This window comes from Amphiprion ocellaris, chromosome 5, assembly GCF_022539595.1.
Source record: "Amphiprion ocellaris isolate individual 3 ecotype Okinawa chromosome 5, ASM2253959v1, whole genome shotgun sequence".
NCBI lineage: Eukaryota > Metazoa > Chordata > Actinopteri > Pomacentridae > Amphiprion > Amphiprion ocellaris.
The window spans coordinates 22137299-22158039 of NC_072770.1; the positions used below are offsets into that span (position 1 = coordinate 22137299).

General features: G+C 40.9%; 2 protein-coding genes across 6 annotated transcripts; both read left to right on the plus strand.

Moving 5' to 3' along the window:
- The first annotated feature begins 997 nt into the window (after positions 1-997).
- LOC111565882 (keratin, type I cytoskeletal 18-like) lies at positions 998-4820 on the plus strand. Of its 2 annotated transcripts, none has more exons than XR_002745948.3 (7): positions 998-1549; positions 2873-2955; positions 3279-3435; positions 3527-3691; positions 3780-3905; positions 4088-4373; positions 4525-4820. XR_002745948.3 is itself a non-coding variant. In XM_023266181.3 (7 exons), exons 1-7 carry the CDS (start codon positions 1091-1093, stop codon positions 4562-4564), a joined length of 1251 nt encoding a protein of 416 aa, XP_023121949.2. In that variant the 5' UTR covers positions 998-1090; the 3' UTR covers positions 4565-4820. The 2 variants fall into 2 exon arrangements, 1 of the variants encoding a protein (XP_023121949.2); XM_023266181.3 differs by having other exon boundaries at positions 4088-4308.
- Positions 4821-7012: 2192 nt separating this feature from the next.
- eif4ba (eukaryotic translation initiation factor 4Ba) lies at positions 7013-20078 on the plus strand. 4 transcript variants are annotated; one of them, XM_023266176.3, is made up of 15 exons: positions 7013-7112; positions 8968-9108; positions 10994-11199; positions 12143-12259; positions 12468-12522; positions 12651-12797; positions 13274-13450; positions 13648-13809; positions 14072-14336; positions 15403-15491; positions 15766-16027; positions 16235-16272; positions 18047-18176; positions 18624-18696; positions 18954-20078. In XM_023266176.3, the coding sequence occupies exons 1-15, from the start codon at positions 7100-7102 to the stop codon at positions 19029-19031; spliced, it is 1953 nt and encodes a 650-aa protein (XP_023121944.1). In that variant the 5' UTR covers positions 7013-7099; the 3' UTR covers positions 19032-20078. The 4 variants fall into 4 exon arrangements, with proteins under 4 accessions (XP_023121944.1, XP_023121943.1, XP_023121945.1 ...); XM_023266175.3 differs by lacking the exon at positions 7013-7112 and having other exon boundaries at positions 8934-9108; XM_023266177.3 differs by lacking the exons at positions 7013-7112; positions 18047-18176 and having other exon boundaries at positions 8934-9108.
- The last annotated feature ends 663 nt before the right edge of the window (positions 20079-20741 follow it).

A 20741-nucleotide genomic window follows, 5' to 3' on the forward strand; every position in this document is an offset into this window, starting at 1 on the left:
GTGTGATGTAATCAAGACCAGACTAGTGATTAGATCAGGGAAAATGATCACTTTTCATGCTTGGATATTGAAGTTCACAGGTACCACAGTTAAAGCTTCAAAGATAATGGTTCAAAATCCTTATTTGAACTGATTTGAACAGATTATTGCCTATAGTATGACTGGTGAATGAGGGCAGCTGTTATTTCCTTTTGATTGTGTTCTGAGATAGGTATCGGTTAACATTTGTTTTTTGTGCCCTTTCAGAGCCTTTGGATATCTCTGGAGCTTAGGTGTCCTTTTAAACTAATCAGGTCTCATTGTTAGTACTGTTCTCTGCACTGATTGTGTTGAAATTTGATCAGGACTGTGACTGTGTTTGTGAGTAACTCAGTTTGGTTTTACTTTTTCTACGTTTTCTATTGCAGATACTCTGATCAAATCATTTCTTAATACCCTGTTTTAGCTGTAACTGCTATATCTCGTGTTCAGTTTAGTCTAGATAGGAAGGTTGGTAAAATGTGTTTATTTTGGAGGCTGGCTGACCACAAACTTAGAAACTATGCAGCAATTGGACATTAAGCCTTTTATGGGCAAACCAAAAGAATTTCTTGCATTCTCACAAAGTGAAGCTTGTTTTTGCCAATAATAGTCTACCCTTTAACTTGTAGTTTGAATTCTGCTTTACCTCCCTCAGTTGAAGTCTGTACTTTTTGCTTAACAGCATATCCATTACTGCTCTCTTGTATTTGTGGTGAGTTTTAGTTTATGTGATCTCTGTAGTTCAGTCAGTTATTTGCTCTGAATGTTTTTGCGTGTTTACTCAACAACATATGTTTGATGTGTTTCCTTGGAGACGGAAAATACGTTGTGGGCTGAAAAGGGGAACATGTGAGCAACTGAGAGAATGCAGTGAGAGGGAGCAGGAAACAAAGACTGGGGCGCTGCTGAAGTGGGCAGGGTCTGAGAGAGCAGCTGCCATTGAGGCAGAGAGGCAGGAGTATAAGTTCCCCCCCTTCCTGCTTCCAGCGTCACTTTCTAACCCAGCCAGCAGCGAGTCTCCACATCTCATTTTTGACTTCATACTCTGCCGTGCCAAAACTTCTCCAAAATGAGCTCCAGGTACAGCAGCATCCAGTCCTCCAAGATGTCCATAGCCCGCTCTACACCTCCATACCGTGCTATGAGCGTTCATGGTGGTGCTATTCCATCCAGCAGCCGCATCTCCTCTGTCTCCACGTCCTTCCTGCGTTCTGGTGCTCCAATGGCATCATCTTCATCTGGGTTCAAGCTCAGCAGTGCACTGGATGGCAGCATGGGCGCTGGTTTTGGTGGTGCTCGTGCATCTGTGGCAGCTGGTGGTGGTTCTGGTGCTGGGATCCTGGGCAATGAGAAGGGAGCCATGCAGAACCTGAATGACCGTCTGGCCAATTACCTGGAGACAGTGAGGAACCTGGAAAAGGCCAACGGGGAGCTGGAGAGGAAAATCAGGGAGGCTCTGGAGAAGGGGGGGCCCGACATGAGAGACTACAGCAAGTATGAGCCCATCATTGAAGACCTACGCAAACAGGTAAGAATTTATAGAAATGTTGGTACTTAACATGAATATTGAATATGAAAAGGAAACGGGAAACTGTGGTTCTTAGTTGATACAACTTGAGGAGACAAGCAAAGAGAAAGGTAAAGGATGTAAGTGTTAGAATGCTTTATTTAGTCTAATATGAAAATCAGCGAGTGTGTGTGATGGCGCTCATCACATGCTTCCAATACAGACCAATATAAGGAGGAAGTCCTGTCATTGTATTCATTATCTGGATAAGCTTAAAAACTGAGACTGAGAATGCTGATTTCCTTTGTAAGTTATCAGATTTCTTACAAGAGAACGAAGGGTGTGGTTGCTAAGCTCGAGTCCTCCCCCTGTAAAACTCTTTAGTGCCACAAAGTGGCCACAACTTCCTCTGATGAATCACCAACACGAGGGCATCATCATGAGAGAGAGACTGAAGAGCTCTCAGACTAGCAACCAGCAAACAAAAGCATTTCCAAATGGTTCAGCTTAAATGATTCTCCAAGCATGCACTGGTGTAGGAGGGCCTCAATGTGAAACAGATGTGTGGTAATTACAGACACATACACACACGCACACACACACACACACACACGCACACACACACACACATATATATACACACACTGTGCACACACAGATGCATGTGAGGGCGATAGTTGTATAACAATCAGTTCTGGTCGGCAGAGTCAAATGTCACATTCTTCTCCAGGCCAGTCCAGTTTTTCAGTATCACATAATGACACATTGATGGTGCCCCCGTGCTGTTCTCACCACATAAATGCACAAGTATTTCCCCTTTCTTCTGTGACAGGATACCATTGATACATAGGAAAGCATAAACACACAAACACACACAGTGATATATACAGAGAAACTGACAGTGAGAGACGGTGCAGATGGCTGAAAACTGGAGAGAAGAAAAACTTGTCTGTATGACTGATTCAGGCAGGAAACCCATTTCTCCAACAACGCTAAAACAAACCAGATTCTGTTTTGGCAGAGGAACATCCTTCTTTTCCTGTTCTTCTCTTTGTGGTTCCTTTTTTATGACTGTTTTTTTTTTTTTTTTTTTTTTTATGAATTCAACCATGTTGTAGCCCCATTGTGCAAACTGACTTTTAGGTTTCTGTTGTTACATAAGGGAAACATTCAGTACAAACATATGTTTAAGTTTAACTCAGTGAAAGAAGGCTGTCTTAAAGCACATCCTTATTTGAGCAGAACACTAACTTGTGCATTGTGTTTTTTTTAACTAACTTTTTCATTTTTTGACACCCACTGTTCAAATAATGAGTTTTCTCATCAATTCTTTTGTCTGTGTAGATCTTTGATAAGATAGTGGAGAACGCTAGTTTTGTGCTCCAGATTGACAATGCCCGTCTGGCCGCTGACGACTTCAAAGTCAAGTAAGTGATTTTACTTTTCTTCTTTTATATGTTTCTATCCGGAACCTTAGCAGAGCCATTTTGTAATTTTAATCTACACACCACTGTGTGACTAAATCATAGAAAAGGAGTAGGTCCACATACTCTTCCTTCACATTTTCATCTAAGCATGGGGATTTATTTTATTTATTTATGGAGAATTTGCTGCACGTGATTTGTGTTCATATTTTTCTTGCTTTATTTTCCAAGTTTGCATTTGTTACACATTTATAATAAATTATTCCTATTGTATGCTATTTTGAATACAGCCTGCTAGTTAAATTTTTGTCTGTGTGCTCCTATAGGTATGACAATGAGATGGCCATTCGCCAGTCTGTGGAGGCCGACATTGCTGGTCTGAAGAAAGTCATCGATGACACCAACATGACCAGGATGAACATCGAGAGTGAGATTGAAGCTGTGAAGGAGGAGCTCCTCTTCCTGAAGAAAAATCATGAAAATGTGAGTTTAGTGCACATCTGGGTTAATAATCTTCCTGTGCTACAAGCAGTGTGTGCTTTTGTTCATTACTCTCTTTCTGTGGATTCAACAGGAGGTGATGGAACTGAGGAATCAGATCTCCCAATCAGGCGTCCAAGTGGACGTAGACGCTCCCAAAGGTCAGGACCTGTCCCAGATCATGGAGGACATGAGAGCCAACTATGAGAAGATGGCTGTGAAGAACGCAGAAGACCTCAAACGGTGGCATGAAAATCAGGTAATGCTTGAAAAGGTGTTATCATGAAAAAAATATACTTTTAAGGTGTCTTGTTTGGTTGAACATGTTTGTCCTTTCTTGCTGTCAGATTGCAGATGTGCAGGTTCAGGTATCACAGAACACAGAAGCTCTCCAGGGAGCTCAGATGGAGATGAGTGACCTATCGAGACAGATACAGACCCTGGAAATCGAACTCGCATCTCAACAGAGTTTGGTAAGCATTATTTTAAAAAATCCTGTGATATAATTTTACTTCTTTGATACCAATGGTACAGGCCATTCTATATTGGGATACTTAACTACCTTGACCATTGCATAATAGCTAAAATAAAACCAAAATTACGATTGATTATTTTTTGATAAATTTCTCATTCCTTTTCTTAAATCCATTATCAGAAAGCGTCTTTAGAGGACACACTACGCAACACAGAGCTACGCAACAACATGGAAATGGAGAAGTACAACAACATCATTGTCCGTCTGGAGGAGGAGCTGACCAACCTGCGTGCAAACATACAGCAACAGACCCAAGATTACGAAGCGCTGCTCAACATGAAGATGAAACTCGAGGCCGAGATCAGCACTTACAAGACTCTGCTGGATGGTGGAGACTTCAAGTAAGAGTTAAAAAGATGTGGAGAAGAAAAAAACAAGTCAAGGCGAGATGATGGTGGTGGTGGAGGTGAATACTGAAATTACTTGTTCTCATGGTTTGCATGGTCAGGTACAACTACATTATGAACTGAGGCAATAGCTTCAGTCGGAAGTAGTCGGGTGACCAGTTTAACAGGAATATGTTGCAAGTGAAAATGATTGATTTGTGCTTTTTACAGGCTCCAGGATGCTGTGGATGAGCTGGCGGCCACAATCTAATTTGGAAACAAGAATCCTCACAACAATGAAAGTAAAGCTGCCCGTGACTATCAGTTATGAAAGAAGAAAAAAAAAAGTTCCGCTGGTCCAATCAGCAAACACTATTTTTGCACCACTTGCTATGTAAACCAGAAGTGATTGAAGCTATTCTGAATAAAGGCATTCCTCCACACCGCAATGGAACACAGGGCAGTTTCAAAAGCAACCATCGCCTGGCACCAAAACAGAAATGAATAAAACCACTTGTTTTTCCACAGTCATGGCTTTTGTGCATTTGTTAATGCTGGGTAATGCATCTTCTGTTTTGTAACAACACTGACTGACTAAAGAACAAACTGTAAAGGAGGTACAGAATTTTGACAATAAATTATTTGATCATCTCTGTTGGCAAAAAAAACCCTCATACCCCATTAGAAATGACTGACAGATTAAATTATTGCATAGTTGCCTTGATTTTGAAATGTACTGTTAGTATTATTGGTTGCAGTTTTCAAAAAGTTTTGAAAAATTGAATGAAGTCCTCTATGCACATTCTCAGTTTAAAGCTTAAATGGTTATTGTTTGGCCACTAGAGGGAAGAAAACCTCCAAAATAAGCCAGAAGACAAAGTGTCCTCACATGGTGTTGAGATGACACACTCTGAAAGGGTGTTTAAGATGATTTGCATACAAACATGCCTCAGTACTAATCTACTAACATCTACGTATAGCTTTACATTGTATAGTCAACATAAAATTGACAACAGACACCCCTAAAGCAGGTTCCGTCAGTGAGAGTTGCATTTAAACTACTCTTGAACATGGAATAATTACACTGGATAGCTTTGAATTCAACTGTCTCTACAAAATTATGTTCCTACACAACTAAACTGTATTACATTTTAAAAGAAACATAATTTGGTTTCCAACAAAAGTCAGCAATCATATTTTCAACCAGGATACCAGGGTCCATGTCTCATGCGGGACCATTATTCTTAACTTCCATCTTCACATGTTTACTTTGGATTTTCAAACACGGTTTCGTTAGGTTTAGTGATGAAAACTACCTGGTAAGTTTCAGAAAATGTCATGCTTTTGCAGCACTTTCACAACGATTACTTGTTAAAAATTTGGTTAAGTTTAGGCACCAAAACTACCTGACTAGGTTTGGGAAATTTTCAAGACCTTAATCAGGCAAACAGTTTGTATAAAGAGAGTCTATCTTTAAAAGGGAGAGACCGTAACTCTTTCAATAACATGCAGAAAGTAAGACTCATAAATAGATCCAAAACATTGTTTACATACAATGGTGTAAAGTCCTGAAGTAGTATCGCTTAATTAGGGCCAAAACTGCATTCTCAAAAAAAAAGACCTACAGTTTGCATATGTAGATTGATCTGCAATTACACTGAAGAAATTCTGCAAAATACACAAATTATGCAGAAAACATCAAACATAGAAAACTTTACACATCAGTAATAAATCATCTCAATACAAATATATTTAAAATCCACCCCAGTAAAATACATAAATAAAGTCGCTATCAATGTAGCATTATTGTATGACAATCTTCAGGTCACACTAGTAAATGAACCCGGTAATGTGTGTGCATACTATCACAGACTGTCTGTAGTCCGACAAGAAACTTTTGCGGATTATTGTTTAGTAAAAATGGGTGACATGTAGATAACAATCTAATAAATGTATGTACAATGTAAGAAACCACAGGAAATGTGAGGAAAATGTTAGTTTAATCATTCTTTTAGTAGCCAGTGTGGGAAGAGTTCTAACATCACTAGGTTTTGGGGAAATACCATGATTTGGGTTAAAATAGAAACCTTTTTCAACGTGTTTGAAGGTCCTTTTTCACCTTCTGGGTTGCCGTGGTGACGAGTCCTGCTCCATCTAATGTAGAACTGGTTCGCTTAAAAGTAACGGCAGTAGAACAATAAAATAAATGGCAAAGACATGTTGATTTGAAATGTATTTGGGATATGTCACAAACAAATGTAATCAAGCAGAATGCAGTTTAGCTGTATAGGAACTTAATTTTGGGGAGACGTGGTTGTGGGATGCTGTGAGGTTAAAAACAAGCCACTGCCACAAAGCCAGAAAGTTCACTAAAAATTAATTACTCATATATTTGTACAATAAAGCTCTAGCATTTGAACCAGTGGTTTTTGCTGGGACTCATTTCCATTCCAGGTATTTCTGAGAAAATCACAATTTCACCACTCAATTCTGTGGTTAGCTTAGATTTTAAAGCAAAAAAAAAAAAAAAAAATGGTGCAGGGCTTCTTGAAAAATCCCCCAAAAACTTTTGGAAATTGCTAAAAAGAAAAATAAAAAATCAACAGTAGAAAAAGTTGCACTTACTTCAGTGACACAAGATCAACCTTGATGAACTTTGAAGGAAGCATCAGTCATTACAGTGAGCAGATGTGGGTCAATAAGTAAACAAGGGAGGAGACACAAGGTTCGTGAACGGCGATGCGCGCTCCCGATGATAAACCGTTGACGCCTTCATCCGGGAACTACTACGAACTTGCTCTCCAACATGTCGGCGGCAGGTAAGGTTTATGTGGGTGAACGACCCGGGTCGATTGGGGGGAATTTCAGAGGGTTATACCGCAAAACGATTCAACACATGAAGTTTGAGGATTGCTATTTGTTCGGTTTAACAACCTGCGACGTTGTCTCGTGTGTATAAATACATTACTCGGTTGTTTTGGCCCGGCAAAGACGTGACTGCTACAGAAAGGCGAATGAACGAAGCTACGGCTGGCACAAATCGGAACATATTAACCTACCGATTACATGCGAGTTTTACCAGTAAAATCGTTAATACAACGTTTGGTGAACCTGCTCTTGAGTTTATATAGTATTACGTGTTTTGGACCGTTGGTGACACACTATGTACTGTTGCTAACTGCGCGCAGTGCTGCCACATTGTATGTCCGTAGCGGAGCTCGCCGTGGCGCTCAGAGCAGATAAGCGCCGGGCGCAAGCGCGATTTGTGAAGGAGGGGTTGGGCCGAGGAGTCCGGGCTGCCCGAGGAGGCTCCCCACGTGTGCAGCGTGGCTCCCTGGTATCGGTGTTTGATGAAACGGGGCCGCTCTGCCCGTCAGGTCGCATCCTGAACACTTCGCTGGCAGCTTCACAACTTTGAGCTGTCTTTTCCAGCCGGCTGTCTTCCTCCGTTGATGGCGCACTTGGATCCTGGCGCTGCGACGTGCACTAGGCCCTAAAACCTAGCCAGCTAAGCAGGGATACTTCCCCCGTCAGCAGTCCTTTGCTGACTAAGCCCGCATAGGCACAAAGACAAAAGCGATCAGCGTAGATGGCAAACCAACAACCTGTTCGGTTAGCCTAACTGTTGGCTCTCGCTGCTGTTGTGCCATGGTAGCTTTAGCAGAAGTCAGCTCTGCCGAAACTTGATGTTACGCAGCTCTTAGCTGGCTAATGTCACATAAGTGCGGAGCGCAGAGAAAGCTAACACAGTCCGTATATTGGTGGCTGCATTTGCTGAGGAGTAGCAGTCAGGGCCAGTTAGTTAGGCCTGTTAATTGTAAACAATGACTTAGCATTATGTTCTGGGACAGAGCTGTAAACAGTCTCTGTTGCTCTCTGTATGTATGCACGTTTTGTAACGATGTGTGTAAAGAATGCCCTGACAGCTGGGATTCTCACAATAAAGCTCACAGCCAGCTTTGTCGTTCCCCCTTTTCTGCCTCAGACCAAAACAACTCAGACCTGCTCTGTGAGCTGTGTGAAGCCCCCTGGGCAAGCTGGTGGTAACTGTTGGCAAACAGACACTATGAGGAATATTGTGCAGTGGATATATTCATTCAAACTCCTCAAAGCATAGCTTGAATATGTCACACTTCTAACCAGACTCTAAGACCTGAAAACATGAAGGCAGGCCTTTTCTGACATATTCCACAGTTGCACAGGCAAACCACTCCCTGCGTGTCTACTTTCCAGTAGGAAAATAAGTCAGGGTTTTTGCTACCACACACACTTTGTGGCACCTTATCTGTCTTGGCTGGACAACATCTTACTACTCAACTTTGCAAGTAGTGCAGTGGACTTTCAAAACTGTTTTCAAAGTCCAATTTGTTGTTTTGTTTGTGTTTTTAAGAATGACTCTGTCACTAGTGCAACAGTCTTAATATTTGTATTTTGTAACATTTCATTGTAACCTTTTCAAAATAGAAATCAGTTTGTACAGTACAAGGTAGTGAAGCCATAGCAGTGTTTGACAGTCCAATTATCGTACGCCTTTCGTAACATCGGCAGCTAACCCCTAACCCACTGTGTGTGTTTAAAAGGACTTCTTAGACAGACATCCATATAGGCAAAGAACACATGGCCTAGCATGTTCCTTCCATGGCTCACTATGTTGCATGTTTATCTTCCCTCTAGCTAGGAAGAAGAATAAGAAGGGCAAGACCCTCACTCTGACTGACTTCCTAGCAGAGGACAGTGGAGGCAGCAGCGTGCCCCCTAGCTACCCGGCCAAGTCCACAAGCTGGGCTGATGAGACCGACGACCTGGATGGAGATGGTGAGCACACACTGAAATCCACACACCTTACCGCTGTTTAAAATCCACTTCCGGATCCAGCACAGTCAAGTCAAATAAAGGTTTCCTAAATCTGAAATTGGGTTTTAAACAGCACTAAGAAATATGCATATCTAACACCCTTTCAAAACAAGTGGCTCAAAAAGCAGTCTCTGTAATATATTGGGGTCTAGTTCTACCCTAACATTCCAGCTTAACTGCAACATTGAAAGCGCCAATTTGGAAGTCATCCCAAGTGTTGTTTGTCTGCATTATTTGCATTTTAAAGACCAGGCAATCAGTGTGATTCCAAAGAAAGGGGATTCAGGTTTGCCCAGTAGATGCGGTTCTTTTCATTACAGAGCTGTTGATCTACACACATGTAAATCACAAAGGAGACCTCCACAGGGAAGAACTTGTTAGGTGGGGGTATGATCCCCGTCTCACACACCAATATTAGGTCACTGAAAAATTCCTTTAGATGTTCTGAAAAATTATTTTATGAGTTTGAGCCCTGTAGTAACATCTATACAATTCCTCTATTTCTCAGGCTATCTTTTAGATAAGTGGCCAGAAATGAAAATACATAGAAAAATGCAGCCAGACTGGTGTTGGTATCAGAATATGCAGTCTTAACACATGACTAAATGTAAAATAGGCCCCTGGATTTCTATTTGTAGTGTAAGTGGTATTTCCTTTTTTTTTTTTTTTTTTTTAAATAAAATGTGTCTTATTAAGGTTATTTTTAAAAAAAACAACGGTAAGTAAAGGTTAATTAACCATAAAGTAGTAGCATTTTTTTCAGTTAAAATGTGTCTGGCGCCTAATGTGAGGGTGATGTGTTTTCACTGCAGTTCATGAATATGATGCATACACGATATGGGTGATGTGAAAATGGATCTGCTCCACCACATGAAACAAAAGCAGGCAGTGTAATGGAAGCAAAGTGTTTCTCCTCAAGATACAGATACCAAGTGCCATCCTAGTTCCAAAAGCACAGCTAAAAAGCAGCTAATGTTAGCTGAGGCATTTACAGTGTCACCTGTATGACAAGACAGTCTACCTGCAGGTGGAAATTATAGAAATGTGTGCGTTTTATATTGGAAAGACACTTACACACTTAAAAAGCCTGGTTTTACTCAGATACCATAAACAATCAGTCCCTTATTAAGAACAGAAGCTCTATGTTTTATTTTTACATTTCTTACAGTTTGTGAAATGATGAGAGCTACTTCTTACTGGGGGTATGTTTTTATAAAATACCTGTTCAATTAAAGTTTGTCTTGAGTTTATGCAAACAGAAAACAGTTACTAAAATCATACCGCCCAAAGAGACATATTACTGACCATGGAAAAGGGTAGAGTTTCTTATGCACTCTGTTTTCCTTTTGGTCCTTATACAACTTTGTAATATTTGTATGTCTGCTCGGTATACACGTGTTGGTTCCATTTTTACGTTTTATTTGCACATTTGGTAGTCATATTTTTTTTTTATTGCTTCTCACCAGAGCTGTTTATGTTGTTTGTGCGATGCTAAGCTATTTGTTTTTACAGTAGCTTTTACAACATCGTGCCTCACAAGTACTTATATGCTTCCAAGTTGGTTTTGTTCTGATATGTATTGTTATACTTTTATTTTAAACCAATGTGTGTTGACCTTTGTGAGGTTTAGATAGAAAAAGGTTTCTTTTAGTTAGAACTATCTGTCCCACTAAGACATGTTACCAAAACAAAAGATTGACATCCTTATTGTTTTTTTTTTTGCTTTGCTTTGCTCTTTTAAAAATATCAGTACAAAGAATTTATGGCTCCAGTATCAGAGTTAAGTAACTTGAAGGAAGTTTGGTGTTAGTTTTTTTTAAAATTTCTCCTCTTCTCATGTCTTTAGTCTCGACTTCGTGGCACACGGAGGAGGATACGTACAGGGCGCCACCCATTGACCGCTCCATCCTGCCAACAGCCCCTCGATCAGCCCGTGAGCCCAACATTGACCGGTCCAAACTGCCCCGCAGCCCGCCTTACACGGCCTTCCTGGGCAACCTGCCCTACGATGTCACTGAGGACTCTATCAAAGACTTCTTTCGCGGCTTGGCAGTAGGTGTAGCAAGCACGCACACAGTGTAGGGCATGTAACAGTTAGCATACAGTTTCTGCACCTGTGTTTTGCAAAATAACACAAACGGTGAAACTCAGGTGACAGTTGCAGTTCAAATTCTCAGTCTTGTCAATATCCAGTTACATGCGTAATACAAATTTTGCATCTTTAGTTTTTCAGTCACAGTGACACTGCTGTTTGCATTGCTGTTTACACAGCAGGAGTGAAATGAATTATTCAGTAATATAAAAACAGGACACAAAGTCAGCTTTGTTTTATCTCCCTTTGCTTCTTTTGACATATCTCTAAGTAGCGTCCTAGTGTTGCTCAGCCTGTTTGCTAAATTGCAAGGTGATAAAAGGAATCATCCAGGAGAGTTTTAAGAGTGTAATTCATCGGAATCCTGTTTTTGCAACAGGTAAACAGTTTCAAGCTCATGAAATCTAGTGAAAACATATCTAACTACTTATTCTGCATCCTCGATATATCCGAGACCTATACATACGATTTTTAACACAAAATAGCTAAAGAAATCACATCTATATAGCTCTCGCGTGTACTGCTGATTTCTTCAGTCATAGCTGTGGAGGAGCAATTGTGTCAAATAGTTACAACAATGAAAGGCAACTAAAGATAGTAAAGTAGCCACACACACTGATGATTTCAGGCTAAGGTTACCTACCGCAGTGCCAGTCACAGTCCTGACCTGGACATTTTTACATGGTGGCAATTAGTGAGCAGAAATTTTTGCTATTTATATATTTGGCAAGGTCATGGTAGATAACTTATCTGACGCTTCCTCCATTCCAACGTCTATTGTTTCTTGAATATCATTTACATACTATGCTTTGCTGAATGTAAGTCGGGTGTTTTTGTGGTCTTGGCTTTAATTACAGCATTATCTATTTCAAATGTTCCTCTGTCACCATCTTTTGTTTCCAGATCAGTGCAGTGCGTCTGCCTCGTGAGCCCAGTAACCCAGAGAGGCTGAAGGGCTTTGGCTATGCTGAATTTGACGATGTCGAATCCCTCCTGAGGGCTCTCAGTCTCAATGAGGAGGTGAGCGGAACAAAACTTAGACTTGGAAGTGAACTAAAACAAGAGTTTGGCTTTTATCGTAATTGTACTGCACAATAGTATATCGGGTAAAGATGTCTCTGTGATGTGATTTGGAAATGACAAACTGTTTGAACCCTTAGTAAAAATGTGTAACATGGATAAATTACATTAGAGTCAATAAATATTTGTCCATTTTTCGTGCTAACAGAACCTGGGGAATCGAAGGATTCGTGTGGATATTGCAGACCAGTCTAATGATAAAGGTACATGCTAACTTTTGTTTTGCTTTTACCACACATTTCGAAAGACTCCTCTCTGCTGCTCTTGTTACTTACCGTTTAGGTAATGCATTCTGTAACTATAGCATCTCCTCTGCTTCTTCATACGTCAGAGAGAGACAGTGGACCTATGGGAGGCAGAGACAGGGGTGGACGGATGGCAGACATGGGTCCTGACAAGACAGATAGTGACTGGAGAGCTCGGCCAAGTGCAGACGCTGATGATGGACCTCCCAGGAGAGATGATGCCTTTGGAGAAAGTGAGTCAAAAATGGCAATATTGATGCTTTATCATCCATACTCAAAGATGACATGTTGGAAAGCTTTGTAAAAGACTTGTCATTTGTGTCTGATATGACTTTTCAATAAAAAGAGTTCAGTTACATAGAAAGTCTTTATACAACATCTTTGATCGATGTTAGTCCCAATCTAACTAGGATAAAAGTAATGTTTCTTTCACATCCTCACGTCAAAAAATTTAGTTGAAAGAATTCATTAACGGGAACTGACTGTTTACAATCCAGTCCAGGTCCAGAGTTGCTGCCTTTGTAAAATTAAGATTCTCCAGAGTTTTAGCTCCAAGGTTGTGCGAAGATTCAGCTCTTCACCTGTAAATCATGCTGAGATATAATGAATATGTATTTTATAGAAAACGTGGACTTGAATTCTTCAGACTAGCAGTGTTTACGCAGAGGATCTACTTGCGTCAGTTGGCATCATTGTCGTCCCATTGCAGGATCACGTGACCGTTATGAGTCAGATCGCGGGCCACGGCGGGACAATGATCGTTATGACGGAGGAAGAGACCGCTACCGGGATCGCTATGATGACAGGGACCGCAGGGATCGCTATGACGACAGGGACCGCAGGGATCGCTATGACGACAGGGACCGCAGAGACTATGATAGAGGAGGTGAGTAGCTGTACTTGTTTAGAGTCTGTGTTCTCAAAACTATTATCACATTTATTTCTTTTTTTTAAAATTTCCATTCCTATCAAAGTTTTGGTTTTCTTGACCTCCTGATTGCCTCACTGCAACTTTGCTTGTGCTTGCTTTTCCTGTTTACAGCATCACCTCTTCAGGTTTCTTTTATCCTCCTGTCTGTCTAGGTTATGACTCTCGTGGTGGAGGAGGTCGCCGTGCCTTTGGCAGTGGCTTCCGCCGTGATTATGACGACAGTCGGGGTAGCAGTGATCGTTATGGGGACCGGGATCGTTACGGCGACCGTGATGACCGGTACGATAGGCGGGATGACAGGCGTGAGGACAGAGGTAAGATTTCAGTATTTAAGTACTATACTTAGTTGTCATTATTTATTAACAGATCATCTCAAGCAAATCAAACCTATATTTACACTAATTTTATTACTAGAATGTACATGAAAAGTCATGAAGTTCAAATCTTGACATCTTTTTACACTCTTCTCAGAATCTATAGTTAAGCTTTTAAAATCAAAGAACAGAGTTTGATTCCATCTCGTGACCTACACAGCTAGACCACTTCATAATAATGTTGTCCTTTCACCCACCCCAGCTCCTCAGCAAAGACCCAAGTTGAACCTCAAGCCCCGTAGCGTACCTAAGGAGGAGGAAGGTACAGGAGGAGGCGGTGGAACTTCCCCAGCCGCCGCTCCAAGCTCCAGCAGCAGGGCTTCCGCCATCTTTGGCGCAGCAAAACCAGTTGACACAGCAGCAAAGGAGAGGGAAGTAGAGGAGAGGCTGAAGAAAGAAGAAGAGAGACTGCAGAGGCAACTGGAGGAGGACAAAGGCCGGGGACCTGAAAGAAAGATGAGAGACAGGTCAGTGGGAGACTATTTACTTTACTATGTAAACTCAACTCATGCAGAAAGCAGTCAGTTAAAACGAAGCTGCTATCAAATGTTAAAGCGCTGTTACTTTTTTACATGAACTAAAAAGAACAGAGTCAACAGTAATTTGGCATGCATGAAGGTTTAGGCATCTTACAAAGCCAGCACTTGAGTAACCTTTAAATCCCTTTGGCTGATACACAGCTCGCACAACATTTGTCTTGATTTAGGAATTGTGTTCCCTTCTTCTTTGCAGCTCTCTTCAAGTTCTGAGATGTTTGTAGCATGTTTAAATTGTACCTTCAGTTGTTTTTTTTATTTTGTTGAAGTCAATACTTTAATATGTTAAGCAGGGCTCCAGACTAACTTTTCACTGGTAACACCAGTGCGACCAAGTTTGTCATTTGGATGCATCTCCCATCTTGTCACAACAGTAAAACACATCACTTGCTGAACATTATCTTATTGATAGACGCTACAATTTACTAATGTTTCCTTAACGCCTCACATTGCAGACTCCTTGGTAGCTGCAGTGCTTAGACAGGTGTGCGACCAAAAATTATTTTGGAAAAGAGTTAAACTAGGGTGTTCTAATGTAAGGTTTGTCCGAGATGAAACCAAGTGATTTTTGTCCACATGTTGTCTTTTCCATGAGTGGAAAAAAGAGCGCATGTGGGTGCGCATTGCATTTCATGAGAAGACCGCGTTTTTAAAATGTAAATAGCGTAGTACACCAAAGTTATAAAAGTACTGCTTTCCACCACTGTGGTAAAAACAGTAGCTGTCTGTGCCAGTTAGAGGGACACAAATACACTTTAATGATCATCATGCAGTAGCACAATGCAACCACTTGAAATTTTAACTCACACACTCTCAAAAAAAGGTCACAAATGCCACCATTTTGGTCACTGTCTGGAGCCCTGCCAACCACGTATTCGAAAGCATGACATTTCCACAATAGGTAATAATTGTGAAGCTACAGTACAGTTTTTAGATTAATCCGAATGGTTTTGCGAGTTATATGTAGGAGTTTGTTCAATTTTTCTGTTGTCTGCAGGGACCCAAGCTGGCGCAATGAGGAACCTCATGCTGAGCGATCCCGTACGGGAAGTGAGTCTTCACAGCAAGGAAGCACTTCTGGGAGAGGTACAGTACTTGTGCATTTTATTCTGATAGAGCCAGAAATCTAGTTTTACCTTGTAAGCCTAAATGCACAAGTTTAATTTCCACTCATTTGTGTATATTTTTTGTATATGTTTTTCATTCTACATGAAGCTTTAAATGAATCCTCAGTTTTACCTCAGGACATCTGTTCTTCATGTCCGTGACGCCCTTCCCCTCTGAAATGCTGCCGTGTTGTGCACTCAGAGCAACTTAAAATATTTTCAGCATTTATTGAAACTTGATTTTCGTCCACCAGGATCACGGTGTCAAGATAACGAGCGCTCTGGGGAGAATGAGGTCTTCAGTGGGAGAGAGGGTAGCTCCACTTCCCCTGGGCCTTCACCACGGCCCCCCTCCACCAGCTCCTCCAAAGAGCCACTGAAGGTGATGCCTGCACCTCCTCCCAAGGAGAATGCATGGGCCAAGAGAAGTGCAGCCAGCACAGGCTCTACTGAGGGTGATGGAAGACCTCCAGTGTCACCAGTCTCTCCAAGTGGTTCAGGTCCCCCCAAGTTCAGGTGAGAATCACAATTGAGACATAATGAATGTTAGGAAGCCTTTCAGGAATATCATACTCAGAAAAAGTAATTGCTAACAAAGAAAATGCTCTTCAAGTGAAAATGAATAGTGAAAACTTTCATACTGGCTGTCACAGACTTGTAGAAAATGTAAACATCGGTGTTCTTATTCTTTTCTCTAATTTTTTTTCTTTACTTTCTCTTTAGCTCCTCAAGTTCTGCAGATGAAACAGGATCTGGAAAGGGTAAAACCTGCCTGCCTGGGTGCTAGAGACAATGGGGATTTTACCTAAACCTTTACTGTAGACGACAAACAAAACTAAACTTGCCAGTGTGACTTTTGCACACAATTACAAAACGACCTAATTAAAATAAATGAAACTCATCAATGAAGATGTTTTATAGAAACAAAAATGCATACAGGCTCAACAGACTTCAGTAATGGAGTCTTTGAATGTGCAAAAATGGTTTGTTAGTGAATAGCAACAATGAATGATCTGTTCATAGGATCATGACGTTACCCTAATCATGTTCCATGTGCTGGATGTTATAAGGCATGTTGGGTAATGCCGTATTTAATCAGCCTCAACTGCACTTTCTCATATGTGCTTTGAGCTGAAAACCAACATCAGTTGACATGCATGTCCACAACTATTGGAGTCAAGATGCTAACAGTGTGTAGTGTGTTGACATTGTATTTTGAGCATGTTAAACATCAGCATTAATTTCAAATGAATAGACAATGCTGATGGGGGGAAGTTTGATACTCAACCTATGTAGATCGTTCCTGAAAGTGCTTTTTTGAACACCTGACTGCCTTATAAAGTTGGGCATCACAGTTCAAAATACGATCAACAGTGTCTTTGTGTTCCCAGAAACTTGTTTCTTAGCTGAGGTCACGTGTGGCTGTACCTGCTTAAAGCTACTGAGGGCATTTGCACACTTCATTCCATCTTGTGGAGGTCTCCTTGCACGGGTGTATTTACAGTGGTCATTTAGAATATATATACCCATGTGAAATAAAACTCATTAAATTTTAGCACAAACTGTGCAGTGTGCCTCGTATCGCTTTTGTAGGAGACATGCATTTTAACTTTTTTTTTTTATTGAGACTATATTTCACCCATGCGAGGAACTCTACATAACACTGAATATACACAGCACCCCTGAAATATCCAAAGAGCACCTGTGTGTAATCACTGCTGAGCCTCAGCAGCACATCTGCACCATTGTCTTGACATTTGCACATTCTTTTTGAAGATTTGGTCTTGAAACTTTAGACACTGAATAGTAGTTATCAGTGATCTTTACACTCATGAGTGGTCTAGAAAAGGTGAGGCCAGCGCAAGAAGATCTGGGTTGTTCAAGTCATGAAGTATAGTCCAGAAAGGGATTAGAAACATGAAAAAATTGAAATCCTAGTATTCAAAGATCTCATTTATTATTGTATATGTGCAGTGTTATTGCATTTAGAGGTTGTGTTAGGGAATTCCAGTTCTTTTCATTTAGACTTGCTCAATACATGATGGGATGGAAGAGCAGCTACTATCTACTTTTTCACACTACTTGTTAATTGTATCGAAAGATAAAGAAGATATTTGGCAAAGAGAGAACATCTGTCTGGCAGGAGTTTATTAGCACATCGTCCTGCTCAAAGCATATATGCAAATATGCCACAAGACATCTCAGATTCAGACTCATGTAATCTGTCTAAATATGAGAACTATTTATCTCCATTATTGTCAGTGGTGTGCCAGGCTACCCTTTATGTTTCTAATTGCTTTGGAACCCTTTGGCATGTTTTGCAAGCCAATGTCAAATTTACTAGAGACTGATTCTGTTGTACAAGCTGAGCTTGCAATCAAGTGGTTGTGCACCTCTCATTTGGCCCTACATCAGTGACTAACACATTTTGAATCCAACCCAGTGGCTTTATTTGCTGCAGTGTGTTGTGAGTGTAGTCTACTGTACAAAGTCCAACAACCTCCCTTCACCCAACTGTCTGGCTTCTCCTTTAAGATGAGAACAAGGCTGACGGTGTGCGTCGGGACCGGGGGCCCCCACGGGCACGAGGGGGGCCTGCAGGGCCTGGAGCTGGGCGGGGCCGAGGAGAGGGGCCCAACAGAGACCGAAGAAAGGAGGCAGACAGGTCAGCCACCCAAAGCTAGCAACTCCAAAGGCCTTAATGAGACAGGGAGGTCATTTCCTGGGCATCTGTAAAGAGTGGCCTGTGCTCAGTTACACAATTCATTGTTACTAGCATTGTGGACACTGAACACTCCAGGATTTCTGGTGTACACATCAATGCTTTTCCTTCTCCACAGAAAATTGTCACAACCCCCATGGCATAGCCTAGTACACCTTAGAATTTACATTTCAGAATTGAATTTGGTTTGTCTCCTAACAATGAGGACTATACAGTTGTGAAATGGGTGCCAACCAGCTTGTAGATGTAAATTTTCAGTTGATCAAAATCTGCAGTATTTGTGGGATTTTGGCGTCTTTCCTTTTGATGTGTGTGTGTTTGAGGATTCACAGCAAGGGTTAGCTTTCCAGTGTCGATAAATTTTAACCTCAGTATCCACTTTGATTGTAGAAAAGATAACAGAAGAGACCGAGACTCCAGACCACCTCCAGAGCCAAAGAAATACGAAGAAACCCCAACCCCCGTAAGTCCTTCACTGGGTGACTTCAAAACCTGCATAAACTAGTGGAAAGTTTTTTTTCTTATGTATAAGGTATCCTGGTCATTTAACTAATGCAAACACTGTACATTTTTGTTTCTTTAAAACATCTCTATTTTACATTCATCAGTCAAAGTCTTTGAGAAATGTTATTTTTTTTCAACCTTGTGTGGGTTTTTTTTTTTATCCATCCAAAGCTATTCCTGATTATTTTGCTGTTTTTTTTCCCCTGCCATTTTCAGAAGTTCAGCTCAGCCAGTAAGTACGCCGCTTTGCTAATGGATGGAGACCAAGGAGACGACGCAGAGGACGTCGAATAGAGAGAAAACAACGAGACAAGGCCTGAGAGCGCAAGGAGAGGAGAATGACGACCGCAGAAAAAAAAATAATCTCACATAGCATATGAAAAATCTCCTCACATGGGAAGTGGCTCCTGGGAGGACATCGTTCCCTCCCTCCCTCCTTTCCTCCTACAAACCTGTCCTTTACTTTCAAACCACCCACCCATCCCTACTCCCCTGTCCCACCTTCAGGACTTTTCAGGTTCTAAAGAATAGTCACATACTGGACTTGTTTTAAATGGAAAAGAGGAATAGCTGACACATGGAAAAAAGTGATGGATAACATTGAATTAATTGTAATAAATAAATGGAAAAAGTGGGGAAAAAATGTTTGTATATTTGTGGGTCACAGGTGTGGTAAGGTGGGATCTAATGACAGATGATGTAGTTTAGTAAGCGGAACCTTTTTTATTTTTATTCCTTGTTTGACTAATTATTCTTAGACAAATGCATAACTTCATTACAAGCCCTTTGTATTCATTAGTAAATAATTTGGTAATATAAAATCGATCTCTTAGCAAACTTATTGGGGAAATATAGTCATGAAAATCCTGTCTTCCAATACGAACATTCATGAATGTTGAGACTTGGCTAATTTTAAAACATTTTCCAATAATGTATTCACCTTCAATTTGTGATTGAATTTGTTCTTGCAGTATTATAAGAAAACACTGTCTAATACACAAACTTCAGTATTGCAGAACTGATTTGTATGTTGAAAGAAAAGCAGCCGCTGCACGATTCTCATTGAGAATCAATCAAGTGCCATTATTATTATTATCCCCATCATTGTACAGATGTCCCTCTTTCTTCTGATGAAGTAATCACGTCAATGAAAGCCTCATGATGGTCTTGTTTCCAGCTGTGTTTCAGATTCTCCGCAGCTGTTTAAATCATTCTCTCCTGAAGTAAGAAATCCAAATATATGGAGAAAATATAGACCTGTCTGCAGTAGGTTGTGAGGACATCTGTGAGATTACATGAACTTGTCTTCCAATTTGCAATAAATTGGGGTCATTATGTGCATTCAAATAGTATGTGGTCATTGTTTATGTAGGTGTTAGTGGTGTAATTCAGGCCAAAAATGTACTTCAAGTTCAGGAAATACTCATTTAAAGCACATGCTTGCTTGTTAATAGTGTTACCAACAGGCTGAACAGCTTCTTGCTGCCTGTACAAACCCGTGTCGGTCAGATACATTTCTGTGGCATTTTAGAGTAACCATGAAACCTGTCATTCACAGGGTCATCAGACTTTCATGTGCAACAACAAAGTATTTTTCTCCGTTAACTGTTCTCTCAGTGTGGTCTGTGAGGCAGAAAATGTTCGTAGTGTTTCTTCAGTCTTGGTCCCCTGCTGAGAGCCGGTCTCCTGGTGGCAGCTGGTTAGGATCCTGCTGAGCTTTACATCCCCCCTGCGCCCCCAACACACACAGAGAGAGAGGGTATGTATTCTGATGCAAGATTGGATTTCTCTGACCCCCAAAAGCGAGACATTTATTCATCGGCCATCAGTACGCTAACACTGAGAAAGTGTTGATCAAAAGCAATTGTTTGTGTTTATAACCTCATATATTAATGAGTTTTTAATGTATCATTTAGCAATTAGCTGTGGTGAAGCTGGGAAACAGCTATGTGTTTTTACTAAATATTACTGACCACTCAGGGAGCATAAACTGCGTCAATGAGT